General features: G+C 39.2%; 2 protein-coding genes across 2 annotated transcripts in view; both read right to left on the minus strand.

The window, feature by feature from the left end:
• The window catches only part of OLA1 (Obg like ATPase 1), a 126680-nt gene extending 125533 nt beyond the window's left edge, over positions 1–1147 (minus strand). The window contains exon 1 of the mRNA XM_035331492.1: positions 1126–1147. The gene's annotated coding sequence lies outside the window, so the exon portion shown is untranslated. The remainder of the gene's footprint in view (positions 1–1125) is intronic.
• A 1042-nt stretch (positions 1148–2189) lies between these two features.
• Positions 2190–24886, minus strand: CIR1 (corepressor interacting with RBPJ, CIR1). The gene is made up of 10 exons (XM_035332101.1): positions 24756–24886; positions 23626–23720; positions 22993–23066; positions 21497–21510; positions 21349–21404; positions 20960–21008; positions 20627–20744; positions 6988–7094; positions 5490–5575; positions 2190–3781 (listed from the first exon to the last, which is right to left on the minus strand). The coding sequence occupies exons 1-10, from the start codon at positions 24825–24827 to the stop codon at positions 3055–3057; spliced, it is 1398 nt and encodes a 465-aa protein (XP_035187992.1). The 5' UTR covers positions 24828–24886; the 3' UTR covers positions 2190–3054.
• Positions 24887–24892: the final 6 nt, after the last annotated feature.

Genomic DNA, 24892 nt, shown 5'->3' on the forward strand with positions numbered 1-24892 from the left:
ACCGGGCGAAGCCGCGCCGCCGCCGCCGCCGCCTCCTCCTGGGCTCCGTCCTCGGCTGCTTCACCACAAAGCTCGCCCGCCGCCCCGCTCGCCAGACGCGCTAATTGCTACCTGGCTGCCGGGGCGCGGAGCCCTTGTCCGCTGGCGAGATGCGGAGTGTAGGCTGGTGGAAAATTTGAGATTTGCCTTTCAGCCTTAAAAGCTTTGCCTCACCTGAACGTCGTAATTACAGTAATTATGTACATCCAAATTACACGCTAATTAAATTAGAATCAAATCGCTCTAAATCGGAATCAAATGAGGTAGCGGGAATTAATCAATGACAACATAAATAGAGAGCTTCCTTCAGGGATATTTATTGTAACGATCCGAGAGGGGAACTCGATCGGGAAGTCACCTGCTCGTCGCCTCTCCCCGCACCCAGCCTTCACGCCTCGGCTCCGAGCCCCCCTCCGCCGGCCAGCCCCGGGAGGAGACCCCCGGGGCCCCGAGCCCACCCTGTCCCCATCGACGGGGAGGGATCCGCGACTGGAGCGGGAGCCCTCCTCGCCCTGCCCCGCCGCCGGCCCGCCTCGAAGCCTCGCCTCAGCCCCTGCCCGCCGCCGCCCTCCCTCAGAGCCGCCCCGGGGCCGGGCAGCCGCCGCCCCGGGGCCGGGCAGCCGCCCGCCCGCCCTCGCCTCACAACTTCTCCCGGCCCCCGCCGGGCTGAGGGAGCCACCTCACGACGCCGCGGCCTCCCCGCGACGTACACCGGCCACGCGTTAACCCGTATTCCGCGTTTTAATTATTCTAAAATAAATAATAAATAAATAAAAACACGAGACGTTCTTACCGTCATCTGTGAAGCGACAGCACCTCCTACAGGGCTGGGGAGCGCTGCGGCGAGCAGCCGCGCTGCGGGCCCGGGCAGGCTGCCCCAGCGGAGCCCCGCCGTGAGGGGTCTCACCGGGAGCGCCTCGGCCCGGAGCCTGCGCAGAGGGCCCCGGGGAACACCCCCGGCCTCGCCCCTCGCCCCCGCACCGGGCCCCGAATGCACCTGGCGCCGCGCCGTGGGGAGGCCGGGGCAGGCCCAGCTGCCCGAGGGCCGCCTCGTCAGGCGCCGGCCATTGCCCCTCGCCGCGGTAACGGGGAGCAAAGCGGCCTGAGGGAAGGGCTGGGAGCGGCAAGGCTTCCTGCGAAGCCCTCAGGTGTTGATCTTTGAGATGGGTGTATCTAAAATGGCACTGTCCTGCTGTAACTGCCATCCAGAACGGCCACCATCGCAGCAAACCTCCGCTATTTACCAGTGTTCCTGTGCAAAAAGGTCAGATGTATGCAGCGTACACCTCAGCTACACGCAGACAAATACAACACGGGGCCCGCCACAACGCCTAAAAGCGTCGACGTCGAGCTGCCCTTCCTTCCTTCTTCGGGGGGAAGTCGGCTGCATTGCAGTTGGCACTGGTGGGCAGATTCCTGTGCTGGTGCCACACAGCAACAACCAGACAGACCTGTACGCAAGAGACCTTTCTTTGGAGAAGCACGTTCTGTTACTTATTTGTTATTCCTTGTATTTTTCATGCTGCATTTAACAGGAAAATGTTCCACGAGAACATGCCTTTTCCCCCATCTTTCCCCTACCCTGCCCATCCTCCTTCCCAGAGGGATAATATGTTCTTCACAAGAGATTTTGTTTAGATTGTTTGTATGGGCATTTTAGCCACCTCCTCCTGGTTCCTTCTAAACCAGAGCTTTCACATGCACATTAATATAGGGCCTGACTACTGAATTGTGCCCTTTAACTCCCAGCTACTTCATCAAGAAAGCCTGGAGCAACCTAATGCAAAAGCATTTAAAAGAAGGTGACATCGCTTAATGGCTCACCCTTTCAAACTCATTCACATGTGCTTAAAAGATAAGCCAGGTCACTTCCACCATATATTATACTCCATGCGATATTGAAAAACTTCTGCATGACAGTTTTAAGAAGTAGAAGTGGACTGGTAATAAAAGTCTCATTTGTCCTGTCAGTGAGGAGGGGAAGAAACCTGCTCGTCAGATTACTAAGTACAGCGACACATTTTCAGCTGTCTGCTAACATATTTCCATCTGCCACCCTGAAATGGCAAAGAAGCATTCCCTTCACAGTAAATACACGGCCTTGTGAATTTGTACTGATTCAGAACAAATTCTGGAGAAGAAGGCAATTCTTACTGTTTTTAAAGAATAAGGAGTTTTATTATCAAGTTCATCTTCATAATAGTGTCTGCAGAAAATGACCAAGAATGGTCAAGAAAAATAAGTTCGTTTCACAAAACCAGGAAGATGAATATTTACATCGACTTTCTACCACAAACAATGAAATACCTGGAGCAGTTGAGGCAGTAAATATTCTTTTCATGTCTTGAGAGCTTATCGAACAATAACTTGACATTGTACTGACACATACCAACAGGGGTTCAAGATGTTTAGATAGCCCTGACCAAGCTGTACACTGCAGGAGGTCAAAAAAATGTTGGCTACATACTTATGTGAACTCTGTTTCTCTGTTGTTTTAACTCATGAAATTGATCTCTTACGGGGAACTTTAGGAAAAATGCTTCAATATGAAAAAAACCAACACAACCAACTCTACAATATAATGTTTTGATATTGGAAGCAGCGATTTTATCCAGACCTATCTCAAGTGTTTGTTATCATTTAACATATCCCAGGATTCTTCCCAAATTACTCTCTGCTTCCCCTCACGGTTGCATCTAAAACCAAAAATCATCATCAACAAACCAAAGAATATCACATACTGCTCTGAAATATTTTAAAACACTAAAATCAGGTCTATGAATTACCGCATGTATACAAGAGGTATTTGCCAACAAGTATATTTATACAGTAAGAAAAATACCGTAACATTTGTCCTCATTTACAAATATTATAACATTAGATAAATGATGCTGTTGGCTTTATTTAGGAAATGCTAGTTACGGAGGTTGGAAAATGAACAGCAATATGTAATTGAGCCCTTGTTAAAGGTATTCATCAAAAAGGAGACATTTTTGTTTGCACCTGTCCCCTACACTATCTGTTTTTTTTCCTCTCTCGGCTTCTGCTTCTACTGCGTCTGCTCCTTTCTCTATATTCCAGTTTACTGCTCTTGTCCCCGTTGCTCTCTCTGTATTTTTTCTCCTGTCTGCGCACATCTGTGCCGGGGCTTCTGGTTTCATTTTTCCTGTGCCGCTCTTCAGCAGGGCTTTCACTTGGACTTCTTCTTGTTTGCCTTTGCCTACTGTAACTGCTGTGACTTGCGCACGGGCTTCTCCCTCGCCTCTCATCCATGCTTTGGCTTCTCCTATCCCTCTCCTTTCTTTCAGTCTCTCTCTTGTTGGTGCTGTGGTATCTGCTTTTGGGCTTTCCTTCCCCCTCACAGGAGCTCCATTTGTTTTTCTCCGTGGAACTATCTTGTTTTAAAAGTCTATACTTCTCCCTGTCTTTGTCCTTGTTACCGTGACTACTGGAGAGAGCTTCATAAAGTTTTTCCTTCCTAGTCTTTGCCTTTCCTTCTGAATCGCTGCTGCTAGCCTCTGAAAACTTGTCTTTTTTTCTTTTCTTAGAATACATCTTCTTTTGTGCTGCTTTATCTCTGCTGTCAGTCTCACTATCGCTGCTGCTTCCTGAAGACTCGCTGGAGGATGAGGAAGAGGAGCTCATCTTATGTTTCTTGTGTTTACTCTTGCTTTTTTTCTTTTGCTGCTTTTTTTTCTTTCTGTCCTTCTTTTTCTTTTTCTTCTCCAGACGATCCAATTTCCTTTTATTTTCAAAATAAAGAGTAGCGCAATCAGACTTGTTAAGACACTCTAAATTACAGTCATTGTCTTTTAAAGTTGACTACTTCAGATGTCCTACACAGTAAATACACTATTTTCCATAAAAGCATGTTGATTTCAATCCTATTTCAGCCAAGTATTTAAAATTATTTTAAGCTTCTAACCTTGAGCTAACCATAATTACAATATGATTTTGCAATTCCTTAATTTAAAAAAAGGTAAGTTTTGGCCTTATCACTAGGAATACGTGTATTCAGTAGAGCTTTTTATTGTCAATCTGCTCTAGAGACTTTGGGAAATCACTGCTGCTTTTATGTGTGCATCTTTATAGCAGATTTTGAAATTGAAAAAAAAGCAATTAGCATTAGCAAAAAGATGGAAATTGAGACTTTAAGCATACCTTTGTCTCAGAGGTCTCCAGGCAAATAATACTGCTGTTTTCAGTAACCTCTTCTGTCACAACTAGAAATTTTAGATTTCTAGCCACAATTACAGTACTCTATCACACACATGCATTCATTCACTGCCATTCAACTACTTTTACCTAGCTTTCTATTTTCAACTCATTGCCTTCTGTGTTTATCCTCAGAACATCAGTGACTGAACTACTGAAACTACTAATGAAACTACTTTCAGTGCAATGAAAAAAAAATCCTTTCAGACTCCTAACATCTAAAAGATCTAAAAGACCCACATATTTACTGAAGTTCAACTTTGAAAATATAAAACTCTATAATTAATTGTGCTGGGGCAGCAGCAGTTCATAAATACCATTTTAAATGACTCAAACTACATACAAATTCCTTCCTTAAAATACACATAATATGCCTGATATTTTCAGAGAATGATTTATTATATATGCAAATATCATATGTATCTACTCTACCCATGTACCTGCTTAACCATACACCTTTCTCCCCTTTTGGCCCCTGCGTACACAACATGTGTTTTTAACCCAAAAGGCTGACTGCTGTTTTAACTAGTGATACCTGTATGGGATCTATCCGGCAGTAGCTCATACTTTTCATCTTAAACATGTTCAGGTTATTTCAAGATAAAGTTGCAAATTAACAGAGGAAAAAAACGTGAGTCACCTGACATACAAAGTCAGTAGGGTAGAAGCAAAGAATGAAATCCTCATTAACTTTTTATTAGAACTAGAGAAATACGGGGAGCTCCCTCTGCTGGCTTAGCTGAAGCAGCAAACTACAAAACCCTGATCCTAGAGCAGTGCTGAGCTAGGCCAACCACCAAGCTCACTTTAGCTGCACAGAAGAAGATGCTAACAAACTTGGCTAAATTGTAAGCCAGTAAACCAGCACATACAATTTTTAATACCAGCAGAAGATACTGTAAGCAATGGAATGCAAAATAATATTTTAAAATAACAATTGTCAGCATTTTCAATGAGCCAATTATTATTATTATTATTATTTCAGTATCCCGGTTAGAAATGAGGCACAACGCAAATGCAGCTCAACTAGGTTAGAATGGATGTATTAAAACAGAACAGCTGGGTTAACAAAATACGTTGCATAGTGCTATTTGTGGTCAAGTGTATGTTAAACTAAGTTGATGTTCTGCTGTACCGATGGCATAGAAGAGTTACAAGGACAATGCTGCACAAGACAATGACGGAATCAGAACTACTGCCAATACTGATCCCTTCCCCTAGGTACCAACACTTACCTTAGAAGTTTCTGTTTTTGTTTGGTTGACAATGATTTTAAAAATTCAACTTCTGGGTCATCATCTCCTTCGCTTGTAACAAATTCCTAGGAAAATGTAGTAAGATGTTAATTTCTTGTATAAAAATAACGTCTTCATTCAGATTTCTGTATTAAAAGTGATGCATCTGCATGTCCCTTATTTTTGCGCAGGCACAAATATACTTGCATTACCAAGTCAACTGTAACTCTTTGGAAGACCAACATGGTTGCTAGAAGGAAAAAAAACCCACAACCACCCACATTCTATCTCAAAGCTGAGTAGGTGCTATATAATGTGGGGGATAAACAGCAGACGTTATTAGTAACATATGAAAAATCAGTGCTAAAGAAGTATTTCTGAAATAGTTAATAAAAATGAGCCAATTTTGGAGCCGATATGATTCTCTAGGGTAAGTCACTTCGTTGTTACCATGCTTGGATGAACAGGTAAGATGCTAGTCCTGCTCAAACCCAGAGTACTTTAGGCAAATTACTCTTCTATCTCAGTTCAGTCATTAGGAAAACGGGTATTAGCACATCTACCTTACTGTTGTGTTGTTAGTCTTTAAATGTTCATAAAGTGTTCTAGCAATGCAAAATACTGCAATCATACAACCTGCATACAGTAACACAATCAAAGCATAGCTACTTTAAGACCCTGACTTCTTCAAATTATGTGCATCTGGAACACTACAGTTCTCCACTATGATGTTTTTAATTTTAGCCACACTTAGGAGGGGAAAGAGGAAATAAAGATTAAAAAGCTCTTCCACACACACATAAAAAACCAACCATCACACCTAACATAACCAGACTGGTATCACAGTGATCCATTTAACAGTGCCCATATGTCACATGTATTCTGGGGTGCATAGCTTTTTTAAATGCACAGGTACATCCAGTTGTGGAGACACACTGCATTGTTGATTTATTCCAGCATTTCAAGGACAGCTGAGGGCTGTTGTCCCCTCTCTATTTCAAACTTGGTCACTCGGTGGCTTGATTATCCTGCCACGTGAACAAAGGTTATTTCACGGTGGCTTGCACAAGTAATATATACACACACACATATAGATATATGAATTTTTCACTTTACATTTTTGTCAAAGCACCTCAACTAGAAGTGTACCTTGTGCAGTCTAAATAATGACAACTAAATATTTTCATTCTCAGAAATAACGGATGCAGCAATATTAAGCGGCCAAACCTGTAACCAACCTTTTACGAAAAATTAAATTTCTTGTCATCCAAATGAGGTATTTAATTTATTACATATCGTTTTTTAAAAAGTAACTTATGATTCACCATTCTGACTAAAACAGAGCTGGAAAACACAGCAAGTTTCTGGAGGTTTTCTACTGGCATACCTATTCAGCTTTCCTATGGATATGCATATTGGAAAACATTAAGTAGCAATTCACAAGCAATCACATTTAGATTTATAGACATTTTCAGCTTACTGGTAAAAAGATCATTACCTGTGATGGATCATTTGCGGTCAAGTTTCTCCCCAGTACATTTTGTTTCAGTGCAAACCCACTGTTTCTCATCTCCGCTATTAGCTCCGAGGGGTGCATTGATGGCCCTGTTCACAAAAATCACAGTTTGAATGTATCATTTATATCTCTCTACCTTTTTTGGACTCCACAGTAGGAATTCAGTTGAAGCTTTGTTAAGTAAAATCACACCTAAATCAACTCAATAATCTTCTGCTGAGCAAATAATCAGATATGATTTTCTAAAACAGCAGTCTGGAGATTCAGAATAGAAAATAATTGCATTTTTCTTTAAGTACAAGGGGATTCTCTTATGTAACTTTGTCATGTTGAAAACAATATATTTAGGTAAGTCTAGTAGGGTATTTCTACTACAGTACAAAAAGCACAGGAAACCTAAAGAAACCAAACCACACAGTAAGACTTTTAAGTGCCTCCTCTCCCCTAAAACAATGGGAAAATACACTGCTGATGTGCCACCGATAAGGCATTTTTCAAAATGACACATTTTTAAATTAACTTAAATATAGTAACTAACCATCATTAGAAACGTAGTATACATATGGAAAATAAACACACAAAAAAGTTAATCTACGTCCTTCCTTAGTTTAGTGACCCTCAAACATGCTAGGTCTCTGGGTGTTACTGTAAGTCTTCTCACTAGTTTCAGCTTAAAAATATGCAGTATGTTGCATTAGAGTAGACGTTTGGGATTAGGCATGTCAGCTTTGTTTGGATTGTTCAAGCTTGACTGTGTCACTTATATATCCCATAACTCACTCTCTTGCTTTAACTGAACACTGCAATCAGCAAAACCTCAAGTAATTCTCTGATGAGTTACTTTCTGTTCACCCTAAACGTACCCTCTCTGGTTGGTCACGTCAGTGAATTTCCGTACCAGCTCATTCGCTAGCCCTCCTGTCAATGAATTAGCAACACTGCATAAGGTAAATCCAGAATGAGAAGGCGTGTAAGGCTGAGCGTCGAACAGATGATTACTGATACTCCAGTGAACTAATTGTGAATGATAAAATTAACTTAGTCTCATGGAAAATATTGATCCCGCTTTGTGGTTTTAAGAGTCTCTTAGTTGTGGAGAAGAATGAAACGCATAAAGTTTTAACATGGAAAAGTATGGAAAGTGATTGGAAACCGTTTTATATGGAAAATATGAAATAGCACCTTCTCAAAACAAGTCAGCTTCACCTTTGTCTTAGTTTTCCTGTATAACACTTTGTTCACAGAAACAAGCAGGCCTTTATGTAAAACAAGAATGAAGAAGATAAAACTTTGGAAATGGTTTAAGGAGCCCCTGCGTTTCTTCACAAGTTTCTTATTTTGCTGGCCAAAGGAATTTTTTAATGAGATACCTCTTAGTCCTTCCTTGAGTTTATGTGATCTATTAACTGGGGGGCTTATTTTTTTCCCTGTGCATACATTTTTACCAAAAGCATTTTTTCTTTGTACGTGTTACAGTGTAAGTGTAAGCTCACTGATGTTAATGAACGTATATGGGCTCTTGAGTCTACAGTTTTGCTTATTTCAAATTTAAAAGACTAATCAAAGAGAAGAACCGATTAAAACTTCCAGCTCCCTGGTATACCTATACATGCTTGTTAACACACATGCATGTGTGCCAAGTACAGAACCAAAACCAAGCCCTGTATGAGGAAGCTGAATGTGCAAATTCTCAAAGAAGGATTTCACCATACCAAAGAAATCAAAACTTTTGACCTGATCAAAGCCTGTACTCCCCCCTTGTATTCACGGGCGGGAAGAGCCGCTGCCTAACAAAGAAAGGTAACTAACTTAGCAGGTATTTAAGGGCAGGTGTCTCAGGGCAGCGTACACACTTCGATGTGTACTGGATACCTAACAATTCCCATCAGTGTGATTAGATAATCAGGGGAACACAACTTGTCCAAATTTATACAGGAAGTCTGCAAGGACTAGAGTCAGGGTCACGAACAGACACGCATGTTTTAAAAAACTAACACACATACTAGGTATGCTTAAAAGGAAAGCAAACTAGGCTAAAAATAAATGTATGAGTTCTGCTTCTGTGCTTATTAATGGCATGAAGGAGACACATTCATGGCTCCATCTGCTATGTTTTAGTTGCAGGATGGTACTACTATAACAAGGACAGCTAACGAATCACTGCTACTCCTCTTTTGTGCACATACACAAGCTACATTAAACATACCCACAGAACCCTGTGACTAAAGTGGTTTCTGAATCAAGTATTTCTGTTTTGGCCTCTCTTTAATTGTGGCGAGGGAACAGTAATTTAAATTCATCCTGGCTTGTGAGGAAATGCCTCCATGAAGCTTCTTTACATGCATTAGTTCTTCTATAACCAAAGGGTTCAGAAAACACTAGAAAATAAGTGCACCCCACAAATGAAAGTACATTTAAAAACACAGTCCTATTTTACAACCCTTCACGCGCAGACTGGGGCCAGGCACGACACAAGCAGACCAGGCTGCTTTGTAGCAGTCCTAAAAGATGCGGGTGACAAGGTGTGAGCAAACAGCCACACTCCTTTCCACACTATAAAATTAAGGAAGATATTTCTCCTGGCTAATACGAACAAGGAAGACAAAAACAGTAAAAACAAAAAACAAAACCAAACACTGAACCTCACCTAACACAGGTCTGAGAAAACTCTTGACTTCTCAGAAGCATCCTTGGCTTATTAGGAGCTAAAGCTAAAGCTGTGGAGCCACCAGAGTGCTTTCTGGTAGAGGGCATCTTCCTTTCGTCGGTGTGACTGGCTGTGGAGTTGTGCTTGTGCCCACTGTGATCCAACTATTTACTTGGTAAGCCAAAGAGGTAAATCCTTTCAGTTTATCATTGACTTATGACTACACTTACAACATCACCCTGCAAGATCTTCGGACAAAATCTGAAGTCAACTATAGCTATGCATCTTCCTCCAGTTATGTTCTAATTAAATAATAAAAAAAACCTATATGGTTTAACATGGTAAGAACAGATAGTAAGTTTAAGTTGAGAGGCTCTTGGCTAAACTATTGGGAACGGATGCTAGCTAGGTATTCCTTGGACAGCATCCAAGGAATCATTCATACATGAAGACAGAAAAATACTTTGTATACTGTGCAAACTGGCACCCTCATATATCTGTTTCCTTATAGACTCGTGAGATGGTCTGTGAAGAAGCTCGCTGAATCATCTCATGCAGGTGAAAAGGTCTGGAAATGACACTGTGTCATGAGTTGACAGCAAGTTAGATATAGGAATCCTGTAAAAATAGCTGATTGCTAGGACTTCTAACAACTAGTCTTTCAGCATTCATCCATCAGCTAACTAAAAATAAGTTCAAAGCTATAATGTTTCATCATCTGTTTCTTATTCTTTCAGAAACAAGTCAGATACAGTACCTTGCTATTTTTGAATATGACTATGTGTCAAGCTTATTTTCTGGAATTTACATTTTGATAGGAAAAAAACCCTAAAACTTTTCCAGATGACACTTGTTTAAAACTGAAACATTTATCTTTTGTAAAATCCAGTCTCAGAAAAGCTTTTTGCCACATATTGGAATTAATTGTATGCTGATATCACACTCATTTTTGTGTGTTAAGACAGGTTGTTAAGTTTTCTGCAGCTACAGGTACTTAACATTATATTAAGGACTTGCACAAAACAGGCTCCATAAATAAAGGCTCACAAAAGCATTTTTAAAATATTTTTTCATGGTCTTTACAATTCTCAAAGAATAGTGTTTTCAAGCAAACAGGCTACATACAGCTTACTGCTGCTTCTTACTTCTCAGAGAATTTCTTAATGCATTAATTCTTTCTTCTTTTTAAGATAGCATTTAAGGAAAAAATTGAGATAGTTCAGTTGACTCAGAGGTGGGGCATTAAATCTGGAAACTCAAACCATTCAATGAAGAGTGAAAAGAGGGTTTTTAGTCTTCATAAAGTACAACCTGAGTACAACCTTAGCTTGACAGCTGTTGGTGCATCTCTACAATATTCATACAATTAAATAAATAGAAGAGCTGTAAATAGAATTTTTCTGAAGCGTATGTGAGCATCAATTATACTGAATTGCAGAAGGGTATCATACCAAGATTTCTACAACATTTTGTCAATTTGCTTTTATAACAAAGAGCACTCCAATTTCTTATCGCACTTAACTGAGATCAATTTAACAGAATCAATTCTGCTTCTATTAAACAACCAGGGGGCAATATAATTCTGGATTTCAATTACTAAATGCCTAGCTTATGGCAAGCTCTCCTACCCCACATCATTACCCCCACTCTCTGCCCAGAAATGAGAAAAACCTATAGCTGAAACTCATTTTCAGTTCTGTCTGTACTTCTCATGAAGCTATGTGTGTAACACTTTGTTGTTGCCAGAGTATTTCCTCTAATGAGCATGGGCAAAGGACTCCTCTTGGGAGAACAATGCTAGCTGTAACAACACACCATCCAGCAGACCTCCATTAAAATGTCTAAAGCACATTTTTCAAATTACCCAACATTAGAGAACAGTATGTTAAAGCCTCTTTTCATAACAACTGTGATTAAATACTACTTTTTCTACAACAGTTTCAGTGGCAGGAAGGACAGACCATAATATTGTGATTGCCAGTATCACTAAAAATAGCACTTTTACATCTATCTACTCATGATGCATACTCCTGACAGCATCTCCTCAATTTATCGATAAAAGCTTTCACTGCTGTCGCCAGTACAGATGAACAAACTGAAGCATTCTTTGCAATCAATTAAATTTCTAACTAGGTTTTTATTACGGAGTACATATGAAAAGAGGTAAGAAGCACTAATATTGTAACCAATATTCCCACCTGCAGCAACGGAAATTATAGTGACCAGTTGCGCTTACATAGTGGTTGCCGTTATGTATTGTTGCAAATTGAAATAGACCATTCAATTAAAAATACACAAAAAAGGAGCAGATTCGTCATGGTGCCATTTTAATTACAACTTTTAAACCTTCATTTTAACTAATGCTCATTTTGTGTGTCATCAAACCAGAACATTCAGAATACATTTGGAGTTTTGTAGAGCTTCCCTATCCCAAGACCACGTTCTGGTGTGGGATGTCTTCTTGTTTACAGATGTGATCGTCTTCATCTAAAATACCACATCATACCATCCGACATCTCGTGATTTCCTAATGGAGTGGCAACTTATATGAGCATAAATGTGAAAAAGCACACTGGCTGATACACTAGCTACTCATCGGTATACTTCGCACTCACTATACTCCCCTCTGTCAATGTTTAAAGTCACCTATGAATCCAGGACAAGATACTCTCAAGACGTATCCTTTATAGCCACGTAATTTTTGTTAGCAAAGTAGGCTGAAGCATGTTGTCATCGTTCTTTCTTATGTGCATCTTGGACAGCACGACACCATAATTCTTCCAAATTGAAATTTGATTTTCTATGTGACAACAATATTAAAGTCATGCTCTGCTGTCGAATCAATCAATCTGGCAACTACCACTCAGACTTTAAAACCCCCTCATTAGTGATCCTTAAACAAAACAAACAGGATTTTATTGAATTATCCATTAAAGATGAACTGCACATCCTAAGCTCACAAATGATACAACTGAGCCGCAAACAGCTCCTTCACGTTAGCTAGGTGTTGGAAAACCATGCTGCTGCTGGTGGGTTCAGCTTAGCACCATCGCAAGAAGGATGAATGTAGTCCGAATTCAGAATGTTACCTTCTCTGTGTGGTAGCAAAGACATAACATTTGGATACGAGGGTTTTTAGGTTTTGCTTCGAAACAAAAACTAATTTTCAAATTCGCACGGACAGGCTTGTCAATTATATATCCATACAGTTTTTGTGCTCTCCACACAGTTTGCTATGTTATTTTTCAGATGACATAAAATGAACCGAGCATAATCACGCTGCATCTTCTGTGAACTTTTATTGTGGTTATGACAGAGATAAGAATAGACATTTCTTATTTATCTAAATGACAAGGAGTTATCATCATAATTATGTGACCACAATCCTGGTCTTGAAGAACCCAGCAAATTTATGCTGCCTCCACTAATTCGTAACTGATCATTTTTTACTGATAATTTTTCCATCTCTTTTAGAGATGACTGCATTCAGACCATATTTACACTTCAAAGCAACTGCTGCAGTTGGCATTGAGAGAGACCAATGAATGCAAAAACTCTGGCTTTTAATTAGCTTTTCTTCAAAGTAGCTGCAGTTTAGCTGAATTTAACACTTTGCCATGCTTTTGTCATAGGCTATTTTAGAGAATCTTGAAGTTCCTTTTTACTTTTTTAAGTAAAAACCATTTAATTTATCAAGCTGCTATAGCAATCCATATTTATCGCTCAAATGCCAAGCAAAAGACTTCTAATAGAAATCTGTATTTTATGCATTCACACCAAATACAGAGGCTTCTTCTGAAGCATAAATGGAGGATTATTCTAAAATGTGTCAGTTCTTGAACTATGTGGAGATTTTGTTAGGGCTCCTACTGTTCACAATCAAAGGTCTCAGCTGCAGATCATAAAGGAAAGTTTCATACACTATGCATTTCTACAGATGACCATTAATACAAATGGTCACAGTTAGCATATTCAAGTACCTTCTCTTTGTTAACACAGATTCAAGAGAACACTTAAATCCATTCCTGCGTTCCCAATACAATGTAAATTTTTATCTGTTGAAAAACAAAATGGTACCATACTTCTCACTGCAAAAATGCAGTGAGATTACAGACATCACAATATAGGCATAGATTTCATTTTTCCTGGCTCAGTATGGTTGATAGTTTCACCAATTACCATGGAAAGGAATTTTACAACCCAAAAAGCTGAAGATCATTAAGCGACAGACACAACCACAATTAGTTCAGGGATACTCAAAAAATGCCATTTCTTGGCATTGAGTTTTGTTTGTTTGTTTGTTTGTTTTTAATCTTGGCAGAACATCAGACACTAGATAGCCAATCACATTTTTACATCATTTACCTGAATTATCCTTAATATTTAAGGCATTTTACAGTACTTGCTTTCACTGTAATTTCACTGGAGGGATTTACGTATGGAGTCAGTTGACTGTAAAATATTTGAAGGATTTCATAATAGAGAAGGATGCTCAGAACTTTCCAGGTTTAGGTTTCATAGGCCAGCAACCATATATATATATATATATTTATATATATCTTTAAATGTTAGTATCCCACTTCTTCTAACTACAGCATTCACAAAATTGCCTCGCCATCTGAGACAGTGGCCTTCTTTCATGATATAGTAATGCCTTTTTTCGTAAGAGAGTAATAACTTGCTTCCTAGCAGGGTTTTTTGTTGTTGTTGTTCAGAACAGATATAATTTGTGTTTAAGCTTTCCTAACTTTTTAGCAATTTCTTCCCTCCGCCCCTTCAAAATGGTGGAAGATAGATTGCTTTCAGAAGAAAAAAAAAAATTGAGTACTGTTTACCCGACCAAGGCAGTTACAGGCAATGTTGAAGTGCATTAACAAATTACTTCAGAAACTTTTTGCACATACAAACTATGAGTCCCTGATCTAATAAAGTCAAAGGTTTTTTAGGCCTCACAAACAAAAAGTATCGAAAAGCACAAAAAAAGAAAAAACAGATGTTGCTGATTAATGATTTAAAAAAAATGTACAGGCAAACTTTCAGAAGCTGCTGACATGTTTTTCTCCTGGTATACATTACATGTTTTACTCACGCATATACATGCAGTTGCACAAAGTCAGAACCACAACAGGTATTTTCATCTTGTCTGAACTTTGAAAGTTAGGATTCTACCAGTAAAAAAAAACCTGTAAATCAGTTTAGCCCAAAGCAGCATTTTGATTGCCTAATTTAACTTTGTAAAGGAGAAGTAAATCTTATAAGTTGGTCTCTGTAAGCCTCACAGCTGGAGCATTCTAACACTACTTTGCAGTTTCCAGTGATCAAAGTAAGTTACTTTATATCTAAAACTAAGAATTTCATAATGGAAATAATGCAACACCAGGGGGTGCAGTTATCATGAAATAATTACACTCCTGGGAGATTACAGACAAGGCTGTACCCCAGGGGTGTGATTATCCCATGATAACCACATCCACTGAAATTGCCTTATTGCAAAAATAATCTCTATTCACTGGTGAGATATTATTCAAAAGGCGCTTTTTTAATGGTAAGATTATTATTTTTTTTCCAGTACGAATTACCAGCTAGATTAGTAAAGCAGTCCCAGAAGCAAAATAACCAAGCCACCAAGCCTAAGTTAAGGTACTGATGGTAATTATTTTTCTGTTTGCTGGAGCGCTAGTGTATTTCAGATCCCAAAAGACAGTGGTCTTTTTTCCTCGTAGAACAGAGTTCTGTGCCAAGCGTGCATTAGCCTGCAGCAGTGCCACCTGAGCAAACCAAAGTCAACTGCTCTTTGCATGCAAGTTACTCAACACTAAAACTGATTGGCAATTGCTGTTGTGGAATATGTGCCAAGAAGATCGCAATGCAGTCGTCACGTAAGAGAAATTCGATGACAAATATCTTTCTGCTGAAACAAGAGAGTTGCATTTCATAGAATTTATGGGAAAGAAAAAATGGTGGTTATTTACGATGCTTGGAAAATTGTAAATAGGAGATTAGTAACTCTTTCCTCATAGGGAAAAAGAGCAAGAACTTCAGGTAATGCAATTAAATCTGACATAGATTAAATGCCTAACCATTTTCATTCATTTTTAACTCAACCACTTCCCCTGAGGCTGAAAAAAAAGCCTGAGCCCAGATAAGATATTTTACTTTGCTCTCTTCCTGAAGGAGGAGAACAGTAGAACAAAACACATACTGCACTTGTGTTAACTGCTCTTCGATATCTTCTTTGCCTGTAGAGATGTCAAATGAAACAATACTGGCTATTAGAAGTCAAGTGTACAGTCCTTGTATCTGTAGTAGAAGAACAAAGAAAATTTTCTGAAGCACCTTCTAATGGCAGACTAGTCTGGAAAACTTCTGTCAACAAACAAGAAAGGCAAGAATGCTGAAATGCAGTAACTGTGCTTTTTGGCAGCTCACCATACAAACCTCTAATTCACTGTTCTGCTCACATGCTATTTCTTTCCCTTTAACATGAACTACTCATTTGGTAAAACAGCTTCTGCTTTACTTAACTTTCATTCAAATAACGAGTCTAAGTCCTACTCAGAGTTACTGATTTGGGCATTTAAGATACAAGTTACCCCCTGTGCTTTTATTAAACTGAAGATGCCGTTCAAAGAAGATCTTTGAAGGTCTGGTTTTGGGGGGAAGAAAAGGAAGGATGGGGAATGGCTGCTGCTTTTACAGTTTTTAACTCAGTAATTTAGTTTTCCTAATAAAGCAATTTTTGCATCATTTTCTGGGAAGAGCTTTTGCTTTTAACCTAGGAAAAAGATGAAAGTTTCCCTCCTATTAGGTGAGTGCCAATCCTTTGTAAATGCATCAAGATTTGTTAGCAATACTGTGGCCTACCGCTGTTTCCTTTCCAGATTAATTGACTGTTCAGTAATGTTCCTAGGAGCAGTGACCATTCTACACAGGAGATTTTTAAAGACTTCCAAGTTACTGCATGATGCAATTCAGACATGAATCTAATTAGTATAAAACTACTCACATCTGGGTAAATGCGGGAAGACAGCAACGAGCAAGACAAAGTCATCTACCTTCCTCTGCACTAGGTGTGCTTCTCTAAAGCAGAACAGCAAGGTTCAGAAGAATGGGGCTGTTAGAAGCCTTCCACAGGGAACCCACACCATTTCTTAGAAGGTACTTCTCAAGGAATCAGCAATGTCAATGGCCATCTAGTATCAGCTGTACTACCACAAGGTCAAGGGATCTCAAACACTGACCGCTTTGGAATTTGCTACCGGCCAGGATGACTTGCGGTACGTGGACTAGCACCTTCCAATGCTGTGCTGATGCATGGTATGTTCTAACAAGGGAGAAGGATCTTCAAAGTTTTAAGAAACCTAACCTAAAAGTTAGGTAGTGTGACTACCGAGCATTGCCTAGAAAAAAATATTCAGTTCAATGAAAAAAAATTATGTTAGATCATCTTTTTGGATGACGAGACTACAAATCAGAATAAGTGCTACTAAGTAAATCCCTTCAGAGCAACAGAGCTCTTTTCAAGGACCCTATCTAAAAATTCCAAAGACACGCTTTTAAAAAAACAACCCAAACCAACATTTTGGTGACTTATAGCCTAAACTAGATCCTTCTAATAGGACTAATTTCATAAATTAATTGTAGCCCTGCTATATTAACTGTTACGGTGAGTTTTCATTCTTTATCATGTCTGTATTTCTCCAGCACTTGCATCCTTCATTTATGAGACAATATTTATATTTCAATTTCCTAGCAAACAAGGTAGGAACTGGCTTTCAAAGATGGAGTTACTACATAAGGTATTACTTCACTTGCTTTAATAATTTAGTCCAACATTTTTCAACTCTTTCTAGGGAGCCAGTTGCAAAAATATTCTTACTCATCTAGCTGTTAAAAAAATATATGTAAAATTGAATACACATCCCAGATTTGCTGTATACTATAAGTAGTCACTCCCTATCCTCGAAATCCCTACTCCTTCCTCGTTCTCTTCAAAGAGAGGCACGCGTTTTCTTCTACATTCTAGAGATGAACAGACAGCTTCTGGAAATTATTCTTTAGAGTGTGAACCATGCAAGCCAAGGGGGCTTTTTTTTTTTTTTTTTTTATTTTTTTTTGGTGCTGAGAATCACAGTAAATGAAAACTCTGGATTATTTACACTGTTTCTATTTTTTAAAGCATGTGGATATATTTATTTGTGACAAATGGGAGGGGGGTAAAAACAAAAACAAAAGCAGTTCAAGTGCTTTTGTATTTTTAAACTTAGTTTTCAGTTCTTAAAAAAACACAGATGTTTCATAAGAAGAAAGTATCATACACAAACCTGTCCCTTACAAAGCACTATTTTCTGCAGGTCTAGCCAACCAAAGTAAGAATGGGGTGGCAACAGATATTTTCAAAGTATTGTAAAATAATCAGGAAAAAAATTAGAAATTTAGTCTAGAGACATAAAAGCAGCTTAGGAGTAGGAGTGGATGTGATTAGTAACAGAGGGAAGCAGGAAGAAGCAGAGCTTGAAGAGGTGTGTTTTACAGAAGAACAGAAGAAAGTTCTTAGAGGTGCAGACTGATTCAGCATTAGGGCTAATAAAAAAGCATTGGGTAGATGTAATGAAAGGATACAAAGAGCAATAAAGAGAAATAGTCAAAGCCAAGATTATCTGGGGAGGGGGGCATTGATGAGAACATGTCAGAATTTTTTTTTTTAGTAGTGCAGTGTCTCGTTAGGAAATAAAGAAACTGTCTTGACAGACAGACTTACTCTCAGTTTAGGCTAACTTTACAGAGCTGACTGCAGATCCACAGCACAGCAAAGACAATTACTTACTCCCATCCCAGACAACACAGGACCGGTTTCAGGGTTTAGTTCAGAAAATACTATTTATATGAGACATAAGCTTAATCTACCCTGTGCATAAGTTTCGCGTCTTAAGAGAATCAGTGAATTCAATACCTCGTGTTCTCACTTAACTGTGTGCTTCGTTTACACTCATGGAAACTCCAGAAGTCCCTAAAGGGGCGTAATTTAGCTTGTTTTTAAATCAGATTAAGAATTCGAAAAGCTGAGAAAAGGTTTGTATGCCTGAAGTTAGAAAAAGCAGACAACCTTTTTACTGCTGATTTCATTTATGATATTTCTACTTCCTATAAGCCTTTTATCTGCTATTAAATCAAAAGTTTGTAATTGTTTAACTTTACTACCAGTGTTTTTACATATAGCTTTCCTGAAAGAGAGAAAGGAAGAGAAAGCAGTATTATCACCACAGCTGATTGTTTAAATCCAAGAACAGTGTCTAACGAATTATATATACAAACCCTGATCTGTCACCCACCCCTACTTGCTGAAATCCTTCCTCTCAGCCTGTTAAAAAGTCTGTGCTCAGCATAGCACACTGTCTTCTAAGTTCCAGAGTTGAAACTGTTAGGTCATTTGCACAGTCTGAGAACATACAAATACTTCTACAGCTCTTTCCTTCATACAAAATTCATCACGTGCAACCGCTCTTAAGCTTACAAATGGCTGTTTGGAAAGCTACCTGGAGACAATCTCTCTCAGTAGGAAACACCCACGCAGTCAAACTTTGCCTGCATCTAGATAATTAGTTCAGTTAGGTTTGAAGCAAGTAGTTAGTCTTACATTGACACTGCAAAGTGTCCATTTTACACTGTTATGAACAACGAGTCCATTCCCAAGTTTGTGCAAGCATGCACAAATGTTTTCAAATTTCCCAGCCAAGCACTCCGAAAAATTACCCACATAATTTGAACTGAAAAAAAAAAAGTTCTGCAGCACAAAAGCGTATCTGACACCTACAGCTGCACCATGTAATTCCACCACCACCGAACGCTCCAAGCGCTGCTTCTTCTAAGATAAGAATGAGGTAAGAAAATGATTTAATGTTATAACCTATTGAATGTAAAGGCTGTGAATGTCAACTACAGGATTGCTAATACAATGGTATAATCATCAGACAATGCCTAAAAGCAGAGGAGTGTAAGAGGCACTATTTCCTTTAACTTAGGTCTTCTACACCTCATCTCAGAGAAACGACAAAATCTAGGTGGTCTAATTCTGAAAGGCAAGATAGTTGGTAGGCTAAACATGTAATAAAACTAAGAGCTACTGTATAAAATAGACAGCCTGAGGAAAAATAGAAGAAAAAGAGATGTTATCAAGTGTGCAACTGTAATGGTGTCCCTGCAAAACTGAATACACGTGGCACATGATCTTAAAATGCAAAACAAGTCTGAATACTCACCCATGTTACCAGCTGTTTCTTAACAAACCACAATTTTAAGAATATCAAGTGTTACAAACTTGATTCAGCTTATAGAAAACAAAGTACCGCAGGCAAACAACATTCATGTTGAATATTTATATCCACTTCTTTAAATCTCGTCTAATACTAACAGAAAAATTCATAAAGAGAAAAAAAAAAATGTAGTTCCTGAAGCAACAATGAGCCAGCTGAGAGGAAACTGGGCATTCGTAAAGATGGTTTTCAATTACTTGTTCATTTATATAAGAACACCTACATATATTAAAAAACAAACTCTCCTTTTCCCCCAGATGATTAACAAAGACATGCTGCTACATTACAGATTTCCAAGCAGTTTGTCCAAATCTGAGTATCTGAACTGGGACAGTCTTTGACAATATGTATTTTTTTTTTTTGGTGACAGATATTGTCATTCTTATATAAACAATTTAATGGCAGCTTCTGGATTTTTGCCACAGAGAAAATTAAAGGCAACAGTCTTTACAGATCTTTTAAAAGTGTGTTATTAATTAAACAATTAGATTCCTAGCTTTTGAAGTAATTTGAAACTGGGGATAGCACAGTTGAAACAAAGAAGCATCTTCCCCATTTTATCAACCCTTTGAAATAAGAAAAACATAAGCCTTCCAAATTAAACCTGATGATTTTCCCCAAAATTTCTAACCAGACCCTTTGAAAGGCATTCACTGCCTACCTGAGCCATCGCTGGAGACTGAACTTGCATTAATTCCAGAAAGGCCAAATAAAGGACATTCTCGATCCGTGTTTACATGACCCCACTTGTGGCATTTAATACATCTCACATTCCGCACCTAACAGGAAAACAAACAAACAAGCAAATCATAATTTACCTAGCAATACAACCTAACATTTACAGAAATCTACATAGTATTAGGCATACAAAAAAGCTTTTAAACTCACTGAGAGGCAGATGATAAAATTAAGAGAGTCCATGTGAATGTTCTGCAGTTAGATAATATTTGAAATACACCCAAGACATCCACAGACTGAAATTTATGTAACTTGCCTGGATACCAAATGGCTGATCTCTGATATTCATATCATCCTTGGCATATCTGTTACACAAACACAAAAAGCAAATAAGCATTAAATTCACATTTTTTTAAACCATCACATATAAAACTACTTTGAGACCTTTTATTAAGTGTACCCATTTCAGAGATACGCTTCTGGTAAATGTTGGCTTTAATGTATTTTCAGATATGGACATAAAATTCAAACAAAATCTAAGTTGATCAAGGAAACGGTTCCAGATTTAGAGGTTTTACTAATTAACTGTGAGGACATGAAAGGATGACACATACACCCTGCTTAAAAAAAAAAAGTGAGAAAAAGTTAAGGAAGGTAAATAAGAAAAAAATATATATTTATTTGGATAAAATCCAGATATCTTACTTTTCTCGAGGGGCGACTTTTTGCCATTCAAATTTATATTCAGTCTCTCCTTCTTGCTATAAAACAGAAAACATGGCAAGTTTGATATTTTTAAAAATAAATTTCAAATAAATAGGTAGAAAACAAAAGAAATGATGTAATGAAATACCTCTTTAGCTTCCTCTTCAAATTTTCAGAAATCATGAAAAGAAAAGAGATAATGCATTAATTATACATGGAAAATGCAGCTGTCACCTAATCTGGAAACAAAGTATTTTATGGTTTATACTAATACAATAGCACAAATACTCAGAAAGTAACAAAGTAAATAGAGAACACTAATAAATAATCAGTTTCTAGGATATGCAGTTACAAATACTTTGAAACCAAATCTCTTAGAATTATAATGCTTTGGTATGGAAGCACGAAAAACTTCAAAAGCTTGCCAAAGCAACGATATACAATCAGGCAGCAGAAATGTCCTGGAGTTGGACTCTACAATGTAAAGTTTTCTTTGCTTTTCAGAGAGATAGGGATTGGTTTCATAGTCACTTCATCTGTCATACCAGTTATATAGGGAGTTGCCCTGGTAGGTTATCATTAATTTTATAGTCTACCCAATCAGAATTTAATAGATGAAGCTTAGTAGAGAAACCTAACCTATATTTCTCAAAATAACTTGGTGCCTCCTACAGTACAGTACTCTGTTAAAATGTGTTTCTTCACCAGCCAATTCATAAAAATGAAAGTGCAATTGATGAAAGGTTTTCCTCCGACAAAGTTTAATGTGATTCCTAGCAGGCACAGGCTTACTGCAAAGCGGGTTCAATTCATATTAAACTAGATTATTTGGTTAAAAGCTACTTAACAAAAACTACTGTGTCATTCACTGTGGCAGTCCCATGGGCCCATACTTATCAGCACAGTTTCATGTGAAAAGGGTCATATTTGAAACTTTTAGGAGATTTAAAAGGTCATATTTCAGGCAAATATGATAAAATATTTTGTCTATATTAATGCAGATATAAATACATATATATATTTGAAAATAAAAATTCAGCTTGGTGGGGACAGTATTCAGTAACTCCTATTTATGAATCTACTAAACATAGTCACAGACCCACCAGAGTTGCATCATTCAGTATTTATTTATTTTTTTTATAACACTTCAGCTAATTAACCCCTTGATATCTCCCGTGCCTGACATGGATCAGGCTGAATTTTGAGCAGAACTTTTAAGCAAAAGTGACCTTGCTGTTTCTAAAAAGGAGAGTAGGCCAACACACAGGTTTGTGTAGTCTGAGTGGCTGCGTTGGTAAGGTCTAGTTAGTGCTCCTCATACAGTGACTGTAATTGGCTAGAGAAACACCTTTGGTCATGGACAGAATTTCTGCTGGAAGAGTTATTTTTTCTTTTTCTTCCCTTCACATTGAACTGTTGCTTAAAAACAATTTCTCAGCTTCGGAGAAATTAAACTATTATGAGATTAAAATTATTAAGTACTATGCATTTCAGCATATTCCCACAGGAAGGACTAAGAACTATACCTTCTAGCATTACCTCACTACGAAAATGTTATTTTAAAATATAAGACGCTGTGCTTGTTTCTTTGGAGTGATTTTAGCTTTGCAATCCTGTTTGCTCACAAGCAGGAAAGCAGAGTACCTTTCTTTGCTCCAGGTGGGGCCTCATACATGAAATTAAGACCGTTCTTCACACGCTCATCACCCATAAGCAATCTAAATGAAAAAGACAGAGTTTGGAGTGTTACACCCAAAACATTCACATTGGTAGCAATTTCCCCAATAGGGAAAAATAAAAGGAAAAAAAGAAAGAAAGAAATTTGCAGCATGAAATTGTGATAACAACTGGAAATTTTTCATTTGTTAATCTCAGTACCAAATGTTGAATACCAAAAGAACTGAGAGACCAGTCAATACTTCTGTATGCTCCACAGTTTACCAAAGATCACACGTTTCAAACACAACTGAAACACAATTCTGTGTTCACAGAATTACGGAAGACCGCTTCCCGTGTGATCAGAATATGCTGCTGTACAAGGCTACCTGCTGTTCTGTTCAACGTAGCTTATTTTGAAATTAAACTGAGGATCCACATAAACCATTTGAAAGAAGTTCTTGTGACTTCTGCTTAAACAGACAATAATGCACAAGTCTCTGACCTCACCTACTACCACGGTCGGTGGCAGACAGCATGCAAAATAACTCACGCTCAGATGACCTTCGCTGCCATAGAAAGAGGTGGAAGGAAGAAGTGTGGTGGTATGCCAATACTCACCTATTATCATAGGATTCCTGTTCTTTAAGATACTGTTGCATTAATTCTTCTTGTTTCTTTTTATCGTATGATATTTTCTGTTCTGCCATCCATACCTGGTAAAAACAAGGAAATTTCTGCTTTAAACAAACAAGAACCTACTGTAAAACAGATCCGCGTACAACTACATCGCTTGTTTGGTCTAATGAAAATTAACTTATTATAAAAAATAGGCTGAAACTTCAACAACATTTCAGAAATAAAACACATGGAAAAGTTTAGGAACACAAAGGGGGAGTAAGCCCAGAGATGCCCTGGGTGCACCGCTGTACCCTTGTCACCCAAGGCTCAGGGCAGACCCTGAGCACACCCCAGGCTCTCTCGGGAGCTCTGGGAACGGTGCACAATTTTTTTCTAGGGATGAAATCTCTGCAGCCAGGTCAGGTGAGAGGGGAAATACTGGGAAAACAGGGGCACACCATGCCGTGTGGGGGGTTCCCAGCTCAGTGTACCGTGTATCCAGGTCGGTGTCTGTGTACCTAGGGAGACATGTTCAGAAGGTGGAGCCAGGAAAAGAGTTACACAAGCCTGTGAGGAAGTCTCAAGCTTCAACTATTTTTAAGCTTTTTTTTCCTGCCTCTTCCTCCCCGTTTATTAACACTTTCTTTTCCAAATCAAAATTAACACCTTGACAAGACAACTCTGAGGATGGCGTTGCCATGACAGGTTAGTTTATACCAAAAGAGACGTTTATTACAGAACGAGAACATCAAAATAAACGTGAATCGTTTCAGAATTTCTAATTAACGCCTAATTTAAACCGGCACGGGCCTCCCGCGCTGGTGATCCCCTGTGGACGTGAGCTTGAGTGGAGCTGCCTGACCCCTCCCTGTTCTTCCGTGCCGGGGGGACAGCCCCGGCCTCACGCCCAGCCCGGGCCCCGCGGGCACACAGCTCCGTGCCCAGCTGCCTCCGGCCCCCAGCCCCTCAGCGGGCCCCGCACGGCTCCACAAAGCTCCGGACATCCCGGCGCACCGCCGCCACGGAGCAAGGAGCTCAGGGCACAGACGGGCCTCGCTGCCGGATCAGCGGCTTGGCCGGGAGGCAGAGCCCCGGGGCCGGGCCGTCCCTTCCCCCGGGGCACCCCTCACCTTTTTGATGTTGGACTTGGAGGCGGGGTGGAAATCCTTCTTGCACATGAAGTTGGCGAACGACTTCCCCATGGCTGCGGCTGCGAGCGGGGAGCCGCCGGCTGTCCGCACCGGGCCGGCTGCGGGCCTTCCGGGGC

Source organism: Oxyura jamaicensis, chromosome 7 (genome assembly GCF_011077185.1).
Source record: "Oxyura jamaicensis isolate SHBP4307 breed ruddy duck chromosome 7, BPBGC_Ojam_1.0, whole genome shotgun sequence".
In the NCBI taxonomy this organism is placed as follows: domain Eukaryota; kingdom Metazoa; phylum Chordata; class Aves; order Anseriformes; family Anatidae; genus Oxyura; species Oxyura jamaicensis.

Bases quoted from the DNA above. Each gene is read 5' to 3' on its own strand.
- CIR1 (XM_035332101.1), bottom strand. From the start codon at position 24,827: ATGGGGAAGTCGTTCGCCAACTTCATGTGCAAGAAGGATTTCCACCCC. The intron at 21,009-21,348 runs GTAAGATATCTG...TTTGTGTAACAG, and splicing joins AAAGTCGCCCCTCGAGAAAA to ATATGCCAAGGATGATATGA. The intron at 5,576-6,987 runs GTAATGATCTTT...ACATTTTCCTAG, and splicing joins CCGCAAATGATCCATCACAG to GAATTTGTTACAAGCGAAGG.